Source organism: Anolis carolinensis, chromosome 6 (assembly GCF_035594765.1).
Source record: "Anolis carolinensis isolate JA03-04 chromosome 6, rAnoCar3.1.pri, whole genome shotgun sequence".
NCBI lineage: Eukaryota > Metazoa > Chordata > Lepidosauria > Squamata > Dactyloidae > Anolis > Anolis carolinensis.
This window is the reverse complement of record NC_085846.1, coordinates 15,928,285-15,949,447: the sequence shown is the minus strand read 5'-3', so window position 1 is coordinate 15,949,447 and position 21,163 is coordinate 15,928,285. Positions and strand designations below refer to the sequence as shown.

The window sequence follows — 21,163 nt, the reverse complement described above, 5'->3', positions numbered from 1 at the left end:
TGATTGTTGGCCAAGGATAGTTCAAATAGATTTGTCTGGGGCTGCAGATGGTGATGGTGGCTTAAATGTTTCTCTGCTGTGCACCATCCTTTCTATCATTTGACATCAATAAAATATGCTATTTGTCTAAATACCTAAATGCACCAGATCCTTTTTAATCTTGGAAACCCTGGTTAGTATTTGTATGGGAGACTGCCAACCAATACAAGGTAATGTAGGCTATATTTCAAAGGAAGGAACTAACAAAACCTAAGTATTCCCTATGGGGTCACCATAAGCCAACAGGTGATTTGAAGGCACATGTTGCTGTATCTTCAAGTTGTTTCCAGTTTGTGGCACATACATATATAGATAACTTATGCTATAGCAGTTATACATATCTATGTCAGAAACAGAAAGAACTCTTGGGGAGACCTGAAACTTCCTCCAGTTATGACACAGAAAGCAGCCTTTGACTTTTCTGGCAGAAGTCTGGTTATATCCAGCCAGTGAATTACAGGGAGGAGGAAGAGGCTGAAGTGTGTGTTTTGGGCCAGAAATCTTGTCTCAGATTAGATATTGACTTTGTCATGAAATTCCACTTATCCAAGCACTAAGCCTAGTGTCAGCTTTATTTGGAAGCATAAGCTTCCCACACGTGTCTCTCTCTCTCTCTCTGCAAGTAATGTGTGTGTGTGGGGGGGGGGGGGAGGCACCAGAGCAGAGTGTATGTTGAGCCAAGACTTGGCGCTAAGAACAGCTTCAAGCCCTACAGTCAATTTCAGAGGCCATTCTACATGCCAAATGGTGGAATGATGGAAAACATATATTGTGTTAGATAAGTTGTTTGTCTGATGAAGTGGTTGCTACCTAGGAGTAATGATCTCATCCAGGCACAACATTAAGTGAAGATGAATACATTCTTTGCTGTTCCAGTTTTCACATACAATTTGTACAATGATGGAAATTCTACTCTTTTGTGGGGCTCTGCTCCAAGTGAGACAAAAGGACCAGGTAAAAACCTCTAGCTCAGTAAGAACAGTAATTTGTTATGGTTTTGAAGACTTAGATAATTTGTTGTTGCAACTTGAAAAGAATCTTCTGAAAGTCTTCTGTATTTACTGACAGTACAACCCTTGTATTCACTGGGGGAATGTTCCTGAACTTACCATGGAAACAAGAAATTATGGATAACATTGAACCCTACTGAAATGAACAACTTTATGATAGTGTCACATTGGAGGACTCTGAAAACATCTAAAGAGGTATCCTCTCACAGAATTTACTGGGTTCTCCAATGCAACTCTTTAGAAACTTCTATCAGAAGCACACCATTGAATCACCTGGAGGACCTAGAAAATTTCTACAAAGGCCACATTTTAATGTGCAAGTAGGTGAAATCATGGGAACTTGCAAAAAAGTACAGTGGTTGCACTGTACCATAGCATCCTCCTTCCTTTCTTGTAGCAATTCAGCTCTGCATCCACCATATTTTGCCATCTTAACCACTCTCTGATGTTGCTTGACCACATGTGTTCCAATTTTCATCTGTGAAATGTTGCACGATATGAGGTAGACAGTCAGATAATTAAAATAATGGACTAAACTTTCCATATAATTTAGTTCTCAGCTGCCATAGCAGTCATTCAACTACAGTCTAACACTAGTATGTTCACTGATAAAGCCGTAACTTAATGTCTATTGACTTTTCCCTCTCCATCGTAACTCAAGACATCACAGGGAGAAAAGGTCACTCAATCAAGTTTGGCTTGTTTTTTAACTATTCTTTCCCCTCTTCAGTTTGTTATCATGCTGCCTTGTGCACAACCATGCCTAACAAACAGATCAGTGATCTTTAAGATTTGTACACAATTTTATGCCTTTGGAGGGGGAGGAGTGTTGCCCTAATGAAGGCATTACATGAATGTGGAATTTGGACTAGGAGGGAATTATAAGATGAAAAGAAGAACAAATCTGGGTCTGCTAAAAAAGTGACATTTAATTACGTTGCTCACATATTTAATCCCACCATGTACTCTAGTGCTTTCCTCAGAAGCTAACACAGTAACATGTATAAAACACAGTACAAAACTATATAATAAAATACAAAACAAATATGACTTTCTTTAGGACCAGTATACATGATTTTTAAAAGCCTTTCAACATGATCTGAGATTGAAAACCAATGTCTAAAATTAATGCAAGGTCAGTGGAGTTATTAATTTCCAGGCCCTCATAGGTGATAGTATCATACCCTCCAGTATTTTGCAGAAAATAGAGACATGTGTGACCAAGCAACATCAGCATATGTTTAATATAGTGACAGTTATTAATAAGGAAGAAAACACCAGCTAGGAAAGGCTGCAGCAATTTGCTCTTGCCTGATCCTCCTGAGAAAGGCAAGACTTCACGCTCTCTTTCCCTCTACCCCCAAGTTAATAGAGTGCCAGCTACTTTTAGACTTCGAGTTGAGATAGAAGCAACTGAAATAAGTTGAGAACATCTCCACTTTTCACTTTCACAATTTTCTTCGTCCTGAAATGAGACTCAGCTGCCAATATGGTCATCTTACAATGAAGCAGTGAAGGAGCAAATTGCTTGAGGGTAGCCCTGGATGTTAATGAGATTGCCCTAATTGTTACTTTGAAGAATCATTGGCCAGTTCATGTTCCTTTGTGCTCTGCTTGCTTATATAAAAGAGCTTACTCGTGGATAGACAGGTATACATAGGATTGCACTGAAATCACTGAGACAAAGCAGCCATAATGTCCTGTAGATTTCAGTCAGAAAACTATGAAATTAATATTATGAAATTATGAAAAACTATGAAATTAATGAAATTAATATTATCAAGATCCAATCTACTATGCACCCTAAAGTAACCCCAGCTTACATGTATATGGATATGAATGCTTCTAACATATAATAAGGCAGCATAAGATGGGAAATATATTATTTTTACCATAAACTGCATACAGCAGTGGTTCCCAATTTTTGTTTTTGACCAGGGACCACTTTGACCAGGGACCACTCTCCAACATTAGTACCAAAATGGTCAAGTTGGTCACGTTTAGATTTGGATAGTTTTGGATATCAGCTCTAGTTTCTGATACAGAACATATGCCATCCAGTATTCGCCATCCGCACACCCACAGAAAACCATATTTAATAAGCCTCGGTAGTATAAGAGAATTTTGGGAGACCAGTCACTCTTGTTGCAACACTGTAGTAACAGTGAACCACTGGTATATATTATTCATGTTCACAAATAAAGCAGTGAATCTGAAGGGGAAACTTATACCCTCACTGGTGGGAGATGTCAAGAGGTTTGGGGGCAATTTTGCCCTCATTCCACTCTCAGGACCTACTATGAGACACACAAAGCACACAAAATTTCAAAAACAAATTGTACTGCTGAACTGAAAGCACTAAAAATGAACAGGGGAAGACTTAAAAGAACGAATCAAAGTTTTAAAAATGTGGCTTTTCCTAGTTTATCACTAAATTTTAGAAGGAACCTGGAGAGGCTGCAAAAAATGACCTTCAGGCTCCATGTGATTTATCTGCTGCATTTTCTTATTTTGATAATATGTTGCTGCATATTATCAACATTTTACATGATGTGTCTTATGTGCATTGGGTCGCATCTTAAAAGAGAAATATTACATACCTTCTAAAATTTTACAGATGAGATGAAAACTAAAATGTGTGAAACCAATCAACAACAGAATATAATCAAAATGACAAAAAGAAGAACACACAAGTTCGGAACGGCTTCAGCAATATGCGTTTTCCTGAACCTATAGGAAAAAACAAGATTCCACCTTTTCTTTCCCCGATCCTTGTAAACTGCGAACTTGGTTTTGGGAAACTGAAGCAAGCCAAAGATAAATGGGAAAATTGGGAGGAAGGGAGACAAACTGGGATATTTGAAAAGTAACCAGAAAATGGGAGGATAGGGGACTAATTGGGGCAGTTGGAGGGTGTCAATTCATTCATCTGACAAAGAAACTGGGATACTTTGTCTGAATACTACTATCTGCCAACTATAATTACATTTACAAATGTATTCGTTGCAAAAGAATTTTGACTCTATAGAAAGAATTTTTTAAAACCTGAAAGCCCCCACACTGCATGGTGAACTTTGAGTTGGAATCAATCATTCTTCCTTCCCGTGAAGGAAACAGTTTCGGCCTTCTTTCTTCCTCCTGCATTCTTTTCTGCCCTTGGGGCCCAGCTTTGGCTGTAGCTGGTTCATTAGCCTGGAGGTCAGGAGATGCATTTTACAAAGCCACCTTTCCCTCCTTTTTGAGGAAGACGCTTAGCCTATTGGTGTGGCCTGCCACACCCTCCACTTCCAGATAAATATGTGAGGTGTCCCTGGCTTTAGGGAAGTCGCACTTTCTAGACATACCACGGAAAAGACAAACCCACATCAGCAAGCCTACAATTTAAAACAGGTAAAATTCCCTCCCTGGGTTTGAATGCTTTCTAAAGTTTATGGCACATCTTCTGAAAGGGAAATGGGATTTACTAAATAGATAGAGATGAAAGGCCTTCTGAAATAGAATGGAACAAAAGAGGTGGCTTTTTCTATAGAGACACATTTCTAACTCAGTGTTGTTTGGGGAAACTGGAGTAGAGAATCCACCTAGATTTTAGTCCAAACTTTAAAGAGGCTATCCAAAGTGCTGACACTATTTGGGAGGTCATGTTCAGCACCAGAAATAGCTGCTTCGAAGTGTGGGGTAAAGGCCAAAGCAGATTGCTTTCCTGCTGGTATTGTCCTATAGACTTGCATATTAGCATCTTTTCAAGTCTTTAGGAAGTCCTTTCCAAATACAAGGGACTGATTCTGCATACCAATATATGTACTTTGCCCCCCCCCCCCAGTCAATTGTACAGGCAGTCTCCAAGTTACAAACAGGATAGGTTCTATAGAAGGGAAGGACAAACTTCATCTCTCCAGGTGTTTTGGATTTCAACTCCCATAATTCCTAACAGCTGGGAGATGAAGTCCAAAACACCTGGAGGATCGAAGTTTGCCCATGCCTGTTCTATAGTTTTGTTCTTAAGGTGAATTTATATGTAAGGCAGAACAGGTACATTTTTTACTGTAAACCACCAAGTGTGTGTGTATGTGTATTATATATGCTTTGCATAGCATAGGGAAGAGTTAGACACCCTATGGTGTTTGTTTTGTTGTCTGTGCCCCTTTTCAGAAGATTTCACCTCACTTTCTGTCCCTGTATAATAATTGGATTTTGAAAAAAAATTGCTTGTTCTTGAAACAAGGATTGGTGAGAAATCTTCAGTGGAGATACTTTCCCCCCATAATAACTCTTTGAAGAGTGAACGTCCATTCCTAGGGGTAGATTTCTCTCACTTCCTGTTGTCCCACCCCTGCTCTTAACTACGAGTCATTTGTGAGTTGAATGTTTTTAACTTGGAGACACCTGTATTAGAATCAGGAGATAGAAGCTGTCTTGAGAGCCCAAGACAGCCATAATTCTGTAGCAGAACACCTCCTGCATAAAAACCATACACATAATACATACACATATGTGTGTATGCCTTCAAGTCCCCTGTCAACTTATTGCGATTCCATTAATTTATTAGGGATTTCAGAGACAAGGAATACTCAGGGCCCTTCCACACAGCCCTATATCCCAGAATATCAAGGCAGAAAATCCCTCATTATCTGAATGTGGACTCAGATAACCCAGTTCAAAACAGATATTGTGGGATTTTCTGCCTTGATATTCTGGGATATAGGGCTGTGTGGAAGGGCCCTCAGGGGTAGTTTTGCCATTTCCTCACTCTGAAATACAATCTGTATTACCTTCATTGCCTGTTGGCAGTCTTCCATCCAAGTACTAACCATGGGTGACACCACTTGAGTCCCTTCCACACAGCCATATAACCTAGAATGTTAAGGCGAACATCCCACAATATCTGCTTTGAACTGGGTTATCCACACTGCCATATAGCCCAGTTCAAAGCAGATAATGTAGGATTTTATTCAGCTGTGTGGAAGGGGCCTTACTTTCAAAGATCAGATGGGATCTTGTGCCTGTAGGATATTAGGGAAAATACCAGCAAACAGACTTTCTATGGGAGATCTTCCACACAAAAATGTAGGGAGCAGTGAAGATGCTAGAAAGGCTTTCTAAAGTTACAAGCCAACATTGTGTAATCAGAGCTTGGAAGTAATTGCAACTATTTACATTTAGGTTAAAGAGGGTGTAACAGACACAATTCAAAAATAGTGTAACAAAAACAGCAACGATTCTTTAATGATACAATAAATGTTTATTGTTACTTTTAAAGGTTTATTTTAAAGAGCCTTTTTCAAATGTTATGTCTTTCTCAGGTCAATCGTAAAGGTTTTTCTTCTTCTAAAAACAGCAGAATAGAAGAGCTGTGCAACAAATTACTCAAGTAGATACTTGATTTCATCACTATAATGAATAAAAGTCATACGTTACAGTTTGGCCACTATTGCTAGAAATGAAACAATTGTGCTTTTAAAGTAACTTTTCAAGTCCTGGCTGTGGTTATGACTGTTTGATTTATTTTCTGGTTGGCCTCCTGTGTCATCCAGAAATGTGAAGCTTTCCTGGCATGGAGATGCTCTGATAAAGAACATGCTATCTGCTAAATATTTGCTTTTTAACTAAATGTGCTGAAATACAGTCGTATTCAGAATAATTATTTACATGAATCATGTTGACCTGTAGGAGGAATGATTTTACAAATTAAGTTGCTCTTTTGGGGGAATGTAATATTAATGTTAAGACCAACCAGCCAGCAAGTGTTGACGTTCAGCAAAATGTTCCAGCAAACATTAAGCAAAGAAAGAAACATTATGGAACAAAATAATGGAAAGTCACCAATTATCTTGCAGTTCTTCTACAACCTGCAACTTCTAATATTCCTCAACTGAATGAAAGGATTATTGGGAAGAATAACATTGCGATCCTGCCTAACAACACAAACCCCTACGTAGTAAGCCCCAAAGAGTCCAGTGGGGATTACTCTCAGGTAACTAAGTACAGGAGTGCCATCTAAGTCTCTGTGAGATGGTGCCTTCAAGTCTCCTATTGACTTGTGGTGTTGCCACAGATTTCATATCCAAGGAATACTTAGAGGTGTTGTCTTCTGAAACATAGTCTACAGCTCTCGGTATTAGAGTTACCATGGCATAGCGGTTTGAGTATTATACTAGGATACCAGGAAATGAGGGTTTGAATGCCTGCTGAGCCCTGGAAGCCCACTGAGAGTTCTTGCACAAGCCACACTCCCTTGGTCTCAGAAGAATGCAAAGGCAAATCCCCTCTGCATAATTAGTGCCAATAAGATCCATATCAGGCTTACTTCAGGGTCCCCATAAACTGGAAACTATGTGAAGGGACACAAGAACAGTAACCTGGGACATCTTGACAGTTTTCCATTCAAATGTTAACCAGACATAACCCTGCTGAACTTCCAAGATCAAATGGAATCTGGTGCCTTCAGGCCTCCAAGCCTACTTAGAACTGTGGTTCTCAACTTGTGGATCCCCAGATGTTTTGGCCTTCAACTCCCAGAAATCCTAACAGCTGGTAAACTGGCTGGGATTTCTGGGAGTTATAGGCCAAAACACCTGGGGACCCACAGGTTGAAAAACAATGACTTAGAAGCAAATCCCAAATGTGTTCGGATTGAGCAGAAGCAGACTGGTCTATACTCCCCTTGCAAAGGGATTATGTAGATGTAGCACCTTGGAGACTAACTGAGAAATTTGGTAGTGTAGACTAAGTCAGATGAAACACTCTATGGATGCTACTAAGACTATTCTCTGGGGCCCCCTCTTCACTGCCATTATAATGCAGATTGAATTGGATTATATAGTGGTGTAGACTCATATAATCCAGTTCAGTGCAATTCAATCTGCATTATATGAGTCTGTTGTTTATTCATTCAGTCGCTTCCAACTCTTCGTGGCCTCATGGACCAGCCCATGCCAGAGCTTCCTATCGGCCGTTGCCACCCCCAGCTCCTTCAAGGTCAAGCCAGTCATTTCAAGGATACCATCCATCCACCTTGCCCTTGGTTGACCCCTCTTCCTTTTTCCTTCCATTTTCCCCAGTGTATATGTGTCTACACTGACCATATAATGCAGTTTGAACTGGGCCTCACGTAAGAGTTTTCTTAGGCAAGGGATTCTCAAGAGGTGATTTTGCCAACTTCTTCCTTTGAAAAATAGACTACAGCCCCTGATATTCATTGGCAGTGCCCCAACAAACTCCTAAGAAGGACTGAGGTTGCTTAGCTTCCAAGACCAGATGGGATCTGGTGTCTTTAGGGTCTTTAAGTTCTTCTGTTCTGAGGCAATAATTCATAAATCAAACTAAAATGGGAATTAAGTGTTTAAGAAAACAGAAGTAAGTTAACCAGTTCTGCTTTGCTTGTCAACATGCTGTTATCAAAGACTAGACTTAAGTTCTAGAAATGTGACCTCAGGAACTGAATATCGTATATGAGATGACTGCTCTCTTTATCAGATCTTTCTGTTTTCCTTCTCTAGGTTGCTTCAAAGTTACAAGTTTTCACTGTGCCACATCCTTGACTGCTGACGGCCCACTAACCAGATTTTCCTGAACAGTACACAGGCTGGGCCACCAATCCCCCAAGCCCGGCCTAGCCTTGGCCGGGACAAAGGCGAATCCCTCCGAGATGGGGGTGGCCAAAGCCATCCGCCGTCTCAGTGGAGGTGGAGGTGGCGGTGTGGGAGAGCTCCGAGAAGAGGTATCGGTGGAGTCCCCTACAACCTGTCACAATGGCAAGACCACTCTGGCCCGCCAGCGCAGCCGCTTTGTGAAGAAAGATGGCCACTGCAACGTTGAGTTTATCAATGTTTGTGATAAGGGCCAGCGGTTCCTTTTTGATATCTTCACCACATGCATAGACGTCCGCTGGCGCTGGATGATCGTAATTTTCTGTCTCTCTTTTGTCCTGTCCTGGCTTATTTTTGGCTTCCTCTTCTGGCTCATTGCTTCTTTACATGGGGACATTGCACCTGACCAGCCACTAGACGCCAAGCCCTGCTTCTCAGAGGTCACTGGCTTCACAGCTGCTTTCCTTTTCTCTCTGGAAACCCAGACATCGATTGGGTATGGCTTTCGCAGTGTCACAGAGGAGTGCCCTTCTGCTGTCGTGGCTGTTGTTTTCCAGTGCATACTGGGATGCATAATTGATGCTTTCATTATTGGAGCAATCATGGGCAAGATTGCTAAACCCAAGAAACGCAATGCAACCCTTATCTTTAGTGAGACTGCTGTGGTTGCCATGCGTGATGGGAAGCTTTGCCTCATGTGGCGTGTGGGCAACCTGCGTAAGAGCCATCTGGTAGAGGCTCATGTCCGCGCACAACTGCTGAAGGTAAAGACAAAATCAGAGGGAAGATCTCAAACAAGGAAAAGTAGAATGGCAGCAAACCATTTCTGGAAATTTATTTATTTCCAATATTTCTATCCCGCCCCCTCACCCGAAGGGACTCAGGGCAGCGTATAATTGGCAACAGTTCAATGCCGACACATCATTAAAACAAACAGCATATAAAATCTATTACAAATAGTTAAATACAGTATAAAATATAAAACATATGGTTAAACTCCGTTCATCCAATATCCTCGTGCTTTATCCATACATCAATCTGGGTCGTCTTTGTCATTTATTCGTTAAAAGCCCGAAATATAATTATTTGAATTATATTTCTGACTTTCTCAAATCAGTGGGTTATACTGGTAGACAGAGGGGAAACAGATAGGTGCAAGATGAGGGAAAGGCTTGTAATCTAGAGGCCCTTTAACATGACACAATTAGAGTACTATGACTCCGTTTTAACTGCAATAGTAACTTCCTATGGGCTCCTAAGATTTGCAGTTTAGGAAGGGTTATTTAGAATTTTTAGCCAAAGAAATCTAGTGTCTCACTGGTTGATTAACCCCAGGATTCCACAGGATATACCTGTGGCACCTAAAGTGGAATCACAGTACGGCAATTGTGTCACATAAAATGGACTTTGATCAGGAACGGGTAGTTTCATGATTGCAGCAGGATTATTTTGGCTTTTACTCAAACCACAATCAGAGCCAGATACAAAAGAATCAGCAAATATAGAACCTCGGCACTTGTTCTGAGTTTGTTTTTGTGGTTTCTACTCTCGAGTCATTTCTGACCTAAGGTAACTTTAAAATGTAGGATTTTATTGGCAGGTGTTTAGAGAGGGTTTGTCCATGTTTGCCTGAAAGAGTGCAACTTGCCGAACGGCACACAGTTCCAAAACACAGTCCTTCCACACATGAATTCACTCCTGGTTATCCTCAGCTTTCTCAGTTTAAGCAGTATGGTGGAATCAAAGATAGAAAAAGGGAGACATTTTGTTGCTTCTGTTGTCAAACAAGAATCTGAAATTCTTGCTAGTTTACTGCACATCATTCAGGGAATAATGACTAGATTCATGCTGCCTACTTCTGACCAAGATCGGGAGAGAAAGGTGAGATTATGGGGTGGGGAATGAAGACATGTGGAGAATATGAACATGTGGTTTAAAACAGTAAGAGCAATAATTATGAGTATGGTAATTATTACCGTTAAATATAATGGATGAATAAGTAGTATGTGGAGATAGAAAAGGAAAGCCACAAGGGGAGATTGGATGGAAAGCTGGACAAGTGAGTGGAAAAAACAAGAAGTCAGGTCACATGTACAACAGGTTTATTTTTCCATATTGTGTGTAGGAGATCACACAGAACTATACATTAGCAATCATTAGCAATAATAAGCAGTTATTTTGGCAACTGAAAACTTACAATTTGTTTTTGTTAGAGTTTATTTTGATATAGTCAAAGAAATGGCAGCTGATCACTGTGATCATATTTTATAGCCTGTGCCCATAAAACAAAAAGTAGTTTTGTTTGCATGTCGGATTATCATTCTGGAGGCTAGGGTTTGAATATCTGTTTGGCTATGAAAGCCCACTGCATGTTCTTGGGCAAGTCACATTCTCATGGTCTCAAAGGAAGGCAAAGTCCTTCTGAGCAGATCTTGTCGAGACAACTTTGGGATAGGTTACCATAAAGAGCTTGGGAATTACTTGAAGGCAAACAAAAGAACAAAAAGACCATTAAAGTTCAATCTATAACTCCCTTCTGCCTTCTCCCTTACAGCCTCGTGTGACCCCTGAGGGTGAGTATATCCCCCTGGACCACAACGATGTCAATGTGGGCTTCGACAGTGGCACTGACCGCATCTTTCTGGTGTCACCAGTGACAATTGTACATGAGATTGATGCCGAAAGCCCCCTTTATGAATATGGTCCTTCAGATCTGGCTGAGGCTGACTTTGAACTGGTGGTCATCTTGGAAGGTATGGTGGAAGCCACAGCTATGACCACACAGTGCCGTAGCTCCTACCTGCCCAGTGAGCTGCGCTGGGGACACCGCTTCGAGCCTGTACTCTTTGAACGGCGCGGCCACTATGAGATTGACTATGAGCACTTCCACCGCACATACGAGGTACCTGGAACCCCAGCTTGCAGTGCTAAGGAGCTGAGTGAGCTCAAATACAAGGCACCCCCTGCAGGTGCCACGGCTGCTCGTGCCTCCTTCTGCTATGAGAATGAGGTAGCACTCAGTTGCTGTCGTGAAGAAGAGGAGGAAGAAGAAAGGCAGGGCAGCAGGCGGGTAAGCCTGGAGAACGAGATGTCCACCACCACGTGACAAAACTGAAGTCTTTGGACTGAGGAGGGCCAACGGGAGTTGGGGTAGCGCCATCATCACATTTTGTATTATTGGGCAGCTTGGGTAGCTGGCCAAAGAATAATGCTTTCACACGTCATCCACCCTATTCCCAAAACACAACTGGCAATGGCTTTCTGGAACAAGTAGTGGTGTTTCTCCCTTCAACCGTTGAAAAAAAGAAAAGCCACTTCTGAGTATTTGGGCCACCAATGACAATCCAAGCTGTTGAAGAGTTTTAAAGAATAACAAATAGGGGAGGTGGGGAACACATGCAAAAGCCATGGGAAAATTTGGATAGGGAGAAAGTGTATGTTCCACTGGTCTTTAAATAGCTGGAGTATCACCTGGCTTAGAGTAGTGTGATTTCTCGTTGTGGCTGTTCAGGTTGGATCTTGATGAATTATAACCAAGTGATTATTGTATAGAAGTCCAAGAATATATGAGAGGGGGACTTAATTGTCCTCTATCAAGGAAATCTCCCTCACGTGGGTCTGGGCGAAGAATGTCTTATCTGTGGGGCTTTATAATGAATGGAAGGCAGTAGGGTTCAGTAAAATCTCAGTGGAATTTCAGGGAATTGGAAGGTGTCTATAACTTCTTGGTAAGAGGGTGGTTTGTTTTTGTAGATTTTTAGTGGTGTGTGTTTCTTTTTTTGCTATAAGGGCTAGACATTTTATGACAAATGGGTGATAATCTGCACATGATCTTAACCCCCTGAAATGTGTTCATCAAGTCTAAAGGAAAAACCCCTGGTTCAAATTACAGCAAAAAAACTGGAAAGGCTTGATTAAAAAAAAACAAGAAAAAGTATTGCAGGTTTATCATGGACTGAGAATATTTCTAATAAGGTAATATTTTGTTATGAGGAAATGTATACATTGCATAACATGTATCAACTGCAAGCCAAGTGTTCTCATTAAAAGAAATTAAATTGAAACTATTTCATCTCTCTTATATTCATTTAAAAAAGGAAAATTGACAGTGTGTAATGAAAAATGTATGCTCAAATCATTACAAGGACATCTTAAATTTAGAGGGAAATGCCATAATCCTACATCACTATCTACCTTACATAACTTTATGTATACTTATCTATATAACTAGCTCACTAAAGGCCCTTCCATACTACTCCTATCCCAGGATCGGATCCCAGATTATTTTTTTATCCCAGGTTATCTTGCAGTGGGGACTCATATATTCCAGTTTAAATCAGATAATTTGGGATCAGATCCTGGGATAAAGGACAGTGTGGAAGGGCCCTAAGATACCTTCTTAGTGAACTGTGAAGATGAGTATTGGGACACCAGCATGAGTGCACCCAATGTGAATCAGTCCTGTTGCACAATGGTCCATTTGCCAGGTCTGCTATTTCTCAATTTAACAGTAGTCCTCTACTAGATACAGATTTTATGAAATTACCAAATTCTAATTCCTACATGCTTAAGTTCACTTAGAAAATCTAACACCCAAACCGTATACTAGCCAAAGATTTTATGGAACTGCCACAATATTCTGAAATATATACCTGAACCTATCACCTGAAGAGGATTTACACGTGTCCCCACAAGTCATGCCAGATGCATATATTTCCATATACTTTAGAAATAATTAAAACGAAGAGGGAACAGTGAATAAACAAGCAATAAAATTTAGAAACAGGTTTATTATTTCCTGAATATGAAACTGCCTTGCAAAATATCTTTACATTATCGTCCACGTACTCAAGGATTATGTGTTCAAGATACGGCCCAAGTGTGGTCATATCTTATGCACACATATATGGTTATTTTTGTGGATCTCCCACACAGACAACCCTTTTCCTGGCTAAAGTGAGAGAATGGTGGAAAGCACTTTACTTGAATGCTCCAAGAGCAACAATTCCACTTTTAAAGAGGCTACAGTGCATTTTGCTTTACAAAAACCAAACCCAGAAGTATACTTCCAGTCTCTTCCAACTTGGTGTGTATGTATGTGTATGGGAAAAATTTGGCAGTCCATATAGCCCCCAAAGGAATTATAGGGCCATAACATTGGTTTCTAATGCCATTGAAAATCTGCCCAGTCTCAAGCAGAGACCTTTCTCACTGGTGGCTGGAGACACTAAGGAATAAATCTGTACTCAGCATACATAGCATGTGCTACATCACTAATTCATGGTCCCTTTCAAATGGGATTCTAAATCTTGTATGAACTGATTTCATTCATTTTAATAAGACATAAAGGAATTTGCCAGAAGATTGAGGTTCCCAGTTGTAATGAGCTGCCTGACTCCCACTTGTCTCAAGTGTCTTAAAACTACCTCTAGGAAGGGGAAAGGAAGGAGAGGGATTATGTCAACACCAGTCTATGTATCTGTTCTTCTCCCTGAAGCCGGGTGCATCTCAGTTTTTGTAGAAAAGATCTCTTATAAACAGCTGCTGCTGCTCAAGCTGGTTGGGTGACAGCAGCGTAGGCTGAAGGTCAGAGCGGTGAGAGCTCAGATTGGATTTGCAGCTGGGAGCTCTGATTAATATGGCACAGCTCCATCACTAATCCTTGTTGCTCTACGCCAGTAACACAGAAGGGAGGCAGACATGTTGGGGGACTCTTCTACTGCACACCTCCCACTTCCTCCTCCACTCCCTGATCCCATCACCTTGTGCCTCAAAGTGCTGGCACCTGCTCTTCATTCTGACACTACAGAGGTGATGGGATGTCAGGAACTCCTCAACAACCACTACAAAGCAGGTGACAAGATCAAGTGGGAAAGCATTCCTGTTGAGCCCAAAATAACCTCTCAAGAGGTCCTATCTCCCAGCCTTGGACATCAGCTGGTGATGTGAAGGTCACCAAAGGTCACCAAAGGTCAAACACCAGCTCTTGTCTCTTGGCAGCTGGTGCATGACCTGACATTCACCTATGGTTTCTCGCACATTACTGATGACCTCTATTCTGAATTACTCACCTTGGGCTATGACCTCATTTTCCCATCCATTTTTGGCATTTCTGGAAATGATATAATAACCATCTCAATGTTTCCTTTGCCTTTGACTAGGCAGGGTCAATTGGCCTATCTTTGGGTGCATCCCATGAAAGGCAAAATGTTGAGATGACTTAATAAAGCTAATTATTTCATTTATTTCTTAAAATAATATTGTATACTGAGGCAAAAGCAAACCACTGCAGCCTCTTCCAGCCTATGTGTTATTTCTTAGCCATATTTTTGGCCACCTTGATCACACTCTGATGGAGCCTGGCCATATATATCCCAGTTTTCTGGGAGTGCCTAGCAGATTGGTTGGAACTTAGTTATGCCTGGTGGGGATAAAAGTACTTAGCCAGCAAAGTGAGGTCTGCACAGAGGTACAGCCCAATATATATTGGGAATATGTTCAAAGATGAAATCATGGATAATAACAAACCTCATATTTTGACCAAACTTGCGTTGAAAGTGTACCATAGAATCGGACTGGAGGACCCAAAGAGGTCTGCAAATACCTACGGAGGGCAGCATGGACAAGTGTTACCATGGATGTCAAAATTGTAGCTAAGGCAGAAGATCAAATCCCTAAATTTGCCAAGCCAAATGTAATAAGATCCATGGCTTCTAGCACGTTTCTCACCTTAAGAACCATCAGTTCCTTTTAGTGTCTTACTGCTCTGCTAATCCTAAATGGTACCAGAACTTCTCGACTCTACCCCAGATGCCCAAGTCAAACCATTGGTTGATCTGACTTACCTTTATCTGCAGCTCACACATTACCAAGTTTTAGACTCCATCTCCAATAATGCCCAATCACTGACCATGCTCCCTAGGGCTTGTAAGACTTTCAAAATTTGTAAAAGTCTAGTCTCCACGCTAAGTGACAGAACTCCAGGCAGGGTTCTTTCTGAGGGCCCTTCCAGACAGGCCCTATATCCTAGGATCTGATCCTAGGTTTTCTGTTTATCTCAGATTATTTGGCAGTGGAGACTCATATAATCCAGTTTAAGTAGAACACCTGGGATGAGGTTATAGGGCCTATCTGGAAGGGCCCTAAGGCTTCTTTGGAGATTTCAGGGATTAAACTCAGAAGCTTTGATCTGCAATTATATGCTCTACCACTGAACGATAGATTTCCCCCTCCTCATCCACTATGATAGTAAGGGTTGTCCATCTACTGGTGCTGTCGGCCAGCATGCATAAAAAGAAGCAAACAGACCATCTTTGCTGCACCCCAAATGGTTACATTCCAATGCAACCAAAGTGTGGAGAAACCTTAAATTAACAATTTTCTGCTTATTTTAAAAATCAAAAGTAGTCATATAAAGACTGAGCCCAGGGGCGGTTCAACCGGTAAGCGAACTATGCAGTTGCGAAAAGCGCCGTTGTCTAGGAGGCGCAGTTGAGGCGCTCCCGCGCGCATGCGCACATGCACTCCTCCTGCCTCCTCCTTCCAGGGTTGCGATCTTCCCCTTCTGCAGCTGCTGTTGCCGCTTTGGCGCTTCCTCCCCCTTTCCTCTCCTCCTTCCCATGCACGTGGGCACCCACAGCAGCCTGGTAAGCTCCCAGTGGAGTTGGGCGGGGGAGAGGCGCTTGCTCGTGCACTCGCGGCCAGAGGAGGGATAACCTGCGCCAGCAAGCCTCCCCCCCCCTTCCCAGCCGGGAGCTTACCAGGCTGCTTGGGTGCCCACACACGTGTGGGGAGGAGGAGAGGAGAGGGAGAGAAAGCACCAAAGCGGCAACGCTCAGCAGCTGTCTGTAGCAGGTGAGGATCAGGATGCAACCCTGGGGGGAGGAAGAGGCAGGGGATGCATGCGCGCGCACCCCCCTCCTCCTCCCAGGATTGTGAATCCTCACCTGCTGCAGCCTGCCACCGTAGGGCCTACCGGCCTGGCACTGCGCACTTCCAGCTGGCCCCGCCCCCTCTTCCTCCTCCTACGGTGGCCCAGCAGGGGCCTTGGAACTTCCAAGGCCCCTGCTAGGACACCGTAGGCCCTACCGGCCTGGCGCTGCGCACACCCAGCCGGCCTCACCCCCTCCTCCTCCTCCTACAGGGGCCTTGGAAGTTCCGGCAGGAGGAGGAGGAGGAGGAGGAGGGGACGGGGCTGACTGCGAGTGCGCAGCACCAGGCTGGTAGGCCCTACAGTGGCTCCGTGCCTACGGTATTTCTGATGCTCCCTCTTTAACGCGGAAATTGAATTCAATCGGTTCTATGTGTTGTCAAGGCCGAAATCACTGGGTTGCTGTGATTTTTCTGGGCGGTATGGCCATGTTCCAGAAGCATTGTCTCCTGATGTTTCGCCCGCATCTATGGCAGCCATCCTCAGAGTTTGTGAGGCACATTGGACACTAGGACAGTGAGGTATATGTCTGTGGAAGGTCCAGGATGGGAGAAAGAACTCTTGCCTGAGGCAAGTGTGAATGTTGCAATTGGCCACCTTGATTAGCATCGAATAGCCTTGCAGTTTCAAAGCCTGGCTGCTTCCTTGCCCGGCTTTGAATCCTTTGTTTGAGTGGTGTTAACTGGCCCTGATTGTTTCCTGTTTCCTAGATGCTATACCCCTATTTATGCAGGCCAGAATCCCGTTGGCTTTTTTAGCAGCCGCATCACATTGTAGGCTCATGTGATGCGGCTGCTAAAAAAGCCAATGGGATTCTGGCCTGCATAAATAGGGGCATAGCATCTAGATCCAGTGAAGTCATGCTACCCCTCTATTCTGCCTTAGTCAGACCACACCTGGAATACTGTGTCCAATTCTAGGCACTGCAATTGAAGGGAGATGTTGACAAGCTGGAAAGCGTCCAGAGGAGGGCAACTAAAATGATCAAGGGTCTGGAGAACAAGCCCTATGAGGAGCGGCTTAAAGAACTAGGCATGTTTAGCCTGCAAAAGAGAAGGCTGAGAGGAGATATGATAGCCATGTACAAATGCGTGAAGGGAAGTCATAGGGAGGAGGGAGCAAGCTTGTTTTCTGCTGACCTGCAGACTAGGATGCGGAACAATGGCTTCAAACTACAGGAAAGGAGATTCCACCTGAACATCAGGAAGAATTTCCTCACTGTGAGAGCTGTTTGGCAGTGGAACTTTCTCCCCCGGACTGTGGTGGAGGCTCCTTCTTTGGAGGCTTTTAAGCAGAGGCTGGATGGCCATCTGTCGGGGGTGCTTTGAATGCGATTTCCTGCTTCTTGGTAGGGGGTTGGACTGGATGGCCCATGAGGTCTCTTCCAACTCTACTATTCTATTATTCTGTCTGGAATTCCCTTGTTTTGAGAGTGTTGATCTTTATTTGCTGTCCTGATTTTAGAGGTTTTTTTTTAAATACCAGGGGCCAGATTCCCTTTCGGTGGCCCTTTAATTCCTATGGATTCCTAAGGGCTCTCAGTGCTCTTCCACGCAGCCATATAATCCAGAATATCAAAGCAGAATACCCCACAATATCTGCCTTAATCTGGTTTATTTGAGTCCACATTTCTATATAATCCATTTCTATATAATTGTGGATTATCTGCTTTGACATTCTGGGTTATATGGCTGTGTGGAAGGACCCAGAATGTCAAAGCAGAATAACCCACAATATCTGCTTTGAACTGGGTTATCTGAGTCCACACTGCCCTATATCCCAGTTCAATGTTTGGTGCTAAATTCGCAAATATAGTAATTCCTACATAACATTACCATGCATTGAACTGCTTTTTCTGTTGATTTGTTGTAAAACATGATGTTTCGGTGCTTAATTTGTAAAATCATAATGTAATTTGATGTTTAATAGGCTTTTCCTTAATCCCTCCTTATTATCCAACATTTTCGCTTATCCAACGCTTTTACTTTTTAGTGATTTGTTTTGGGGGGGGGGACAAAATTATCTTCACTTACACTTGAAAATTACCTAGGGCCCACCCTGACTGAGCCTCAGAGAGACCAAGGATACAAATATTTAAGAAAAGAGATATGGCAAACCATTTCTTATCTCCAAGGTTCAGAAATGTGTTTGGGGCAAATAAGCAGAGGAAATTCCAGTACGAAAGGTTGTGAGTGTAGATTTGCTCCAGCATCACCCTGTGTTAACAGAAAATCCATCGCTATTAAATTTGCTTGGTCTCCATCCAACTAATCAGCATTGACACAGAGCATCTTATTAGAGACAGATGGTTCACAAGCAACTCTTCATTCTGACAGGCCACTAGCCGAAACACTTGAACCTCACACACAAATAGTCAACATTCGCACACACGTTATCTCGATCAGTCGTCTTCTCCCTATGATCTGACAGCAACTTCATGACAATGACCCAAAGCAACCTGTCATCACTTGGGTTAATTCCCTATTCATCCATTTGAGGTCTCATATACGCAAAGAAATGTGGGATTTGGGATAGATTATCTTAGTGTACCCTCCAGTGTCTAGCCATGGAATTGCAATATCTGAATTTTCGCTTTACTGTGCCACACATGACACAAATGTCGTTTTGATATGCACAGCGCCTTGAATTCAAAAATATGATCCACTCATGCACTCATAAGGCACAAGAGATGCTCAAAGAAACCATTAATGTCTCGAGTAAAAGCAATCTGAATTGTGGCTCATTCAAACCAACTTCTCAAATATTTCCTTCCACTATCTTAAGTATTTAACAGGGACATACCTTTTTGTCCTCTAGTTCCTTCTCTATGATGATTTGTTGGACTTTGTTTGCAGGAGCTGAACTATATGTTGTTGTTCAGGTTTCATGATGACATCTACCTAAAATAAATACACACCGGCATTTGTTATTGTGCATCTCAAAGTTGATTCCCTAAGGCAAATATATTATGGGATTTCCTGGGCAATGTTTTTTTTTCAGGGCGTTTTTGCCTTTGTCTTCCATTGAGGCTGAGAGAGTGTGACATCCTGAGGCCTCCCAAAGTCCTAGTCCAAACAATCAAGCAATTATGCCATATATTGATAGCACATATAGTGTACAAACTACTATTTTATCTATTCATAATACTCACTTCGAAAATGTCAATATAAAAATGGTGATGAAATGATGCTTTTTACCATATCTTTAACAGTAACAAAAAGTGAAGTTTTCATTCTTTCAAATGAAATGGAATGGAGCTAGGGAAAAATAAATGAATGCAACTGGCAGAGTTCAGTCTTCAACTATGCAAAATAATTGATAATTTTGGTATAGACATTTATTTGTTTTTTGGTATGGGAATGGTGTGCTGTAAGTGCATTATTTTTACTGTTCAAATACGGGATAAGGACACCCAAGGATTCCTATATTTGAGAGGAAACTTCCAAGTTTAATTCAACTTTCAGCAATTTCTTTCTCTCTTTAGAATAATTATCTCTTTATTGCCACAGAGGTTCTTATTTATTTATTTCGTGTCAAAAGCATTGCATAACAAATACATTTTAAAATGATGAAAAAAACGGAAATCACAAGCAACTAAATAGTTTTAGACCAAAAACGGGCAACAGCAACCGCATTGTCTGTAACTTTAAACAACTCCTCCTCCATGCATGAGGCAGGACATTGTGGGCAAGCATACATATGCGGAGTTGTTTGTTCTGCTCCACAGTCACACAAGGTGGAGGATTCCTCCAGGTAGTGCCACCTTGCCAAGTTGTCTTTAGATCTGCCCACTCCACTTCTGAGTCTGTTCAGGGACTTCCAAGTTGCCCATTCTTGGTTTGCCCCTGGAGGAAGACCCTCATGGGGGGCCATCCAGTTAGAATTGCCAGGTTTAGCTGCCCAGAGAGACACCCTTGCTGCTGCTGGAGGAACATCAAGAGGAGTGGTGGTTCTCATGAAGCCCTTCCTTGATTTGAGTCTGGTGGGAGGAGGCTGATAGTCATGCAGTGGGTGGCTTTCACAGTGTTCAACCTTATTTCTCTCACCGTTAGCAGCAACTTCCCATCGCACGTCAGGAGGGGCAATGCCAGCTAACTTGTAGAGTTTATCAACAGGTGTAGGTTTAAGGCATCCTGTGATTATTCTGCATGTTTCGTTTAGTACTATGTCCACCTGCTTCGCATGGGCAGACTTTTGCCAGACAGGACAGGCGTACTCAGCAGTTGAGAAAGACAAGGCCAGGGCTGATGTTATTACTTGTGGGTCTGCACCCCATGAGCTGCCAGTCAGTTTCCGCAGGATGTTGTTGCGTGCAGCTACTTTGTGCTTGGTGTTCATGCAGTGTTTCCTATATGTTAATGTTCGATCTAAGGTGACACCAAGATATTTAGGATGGAAACAGTGTTCGAGCTCTTGGCCTTCCCAAGTAACTTTCAGTTTCCTGTTGGCTTCACGGTTACGTAGGTGGAAAGCACACACTTGTGTCTTGGCAGGGTTAGGCTTCAGGTGGTTCTCTTTGTAGTAGCTGGAGAGATCTTTCAAGGCATTAGTGAGTTGCTTTTCAACTGTTTCAAAATCTTTCGCTTGTGTTGTGA

General features: G+C 42.3%; 2 protein-coding genes across 4 annotated transcripts in view; one reads left to right on the top strand and one right to left on the bottom strand.

Annotated features, from left to right (window-relative positions):
• The window catches only part of kcnj14 (potassium inwardly rectifying channel subfamily J member 14), a 34,552-nt gene extending 21,847 nt beyond the window's left edge, over positions 1–12,705 (top strand). For 2 of the 3 annotated variants that reach the window (XM_003225864.3, XM_062956980.1), the window contains exons 2-3: positions 8,549–9,402; positions 11,193–12,705. In XM_003225864.3, coding sequence (XP_003225912.1) covers positions 8,698–9,402; positions 11,193–11,744 — 1,257 coding nt within the window. In that variant the 5' untranslated portion in view covers positions 8,549–8,697 and the 3' untranslated portion in view covers positions 11,745–12,705. Of the gene's footprint in view, positions 1–6,886; positions 7,024–8,548; positions 9,403–11,192 lie in introns of all 3 variants that reach the window. The other variant, XM_062956979.1, reaches the window with a different exon arrangement.
• LOC103280217 (immunoglobulin superfamily member 1) overlaps positions 1–21,163 on the bottom strand; it is a 65,111-nt gene that overhangs the window by 42,129 nt on the left and 1,819 nt on the right. Inside the window, exon 2 of the mRNA XM_062983717.1 lies at positions 19,371–19,468. The gene's annotated coding sequence lies outside the window, so the exon portion shown is untranslated. The remainder of the gene's footprint in view (positions 1–19,370; positions 19,469–21,163) is intronic.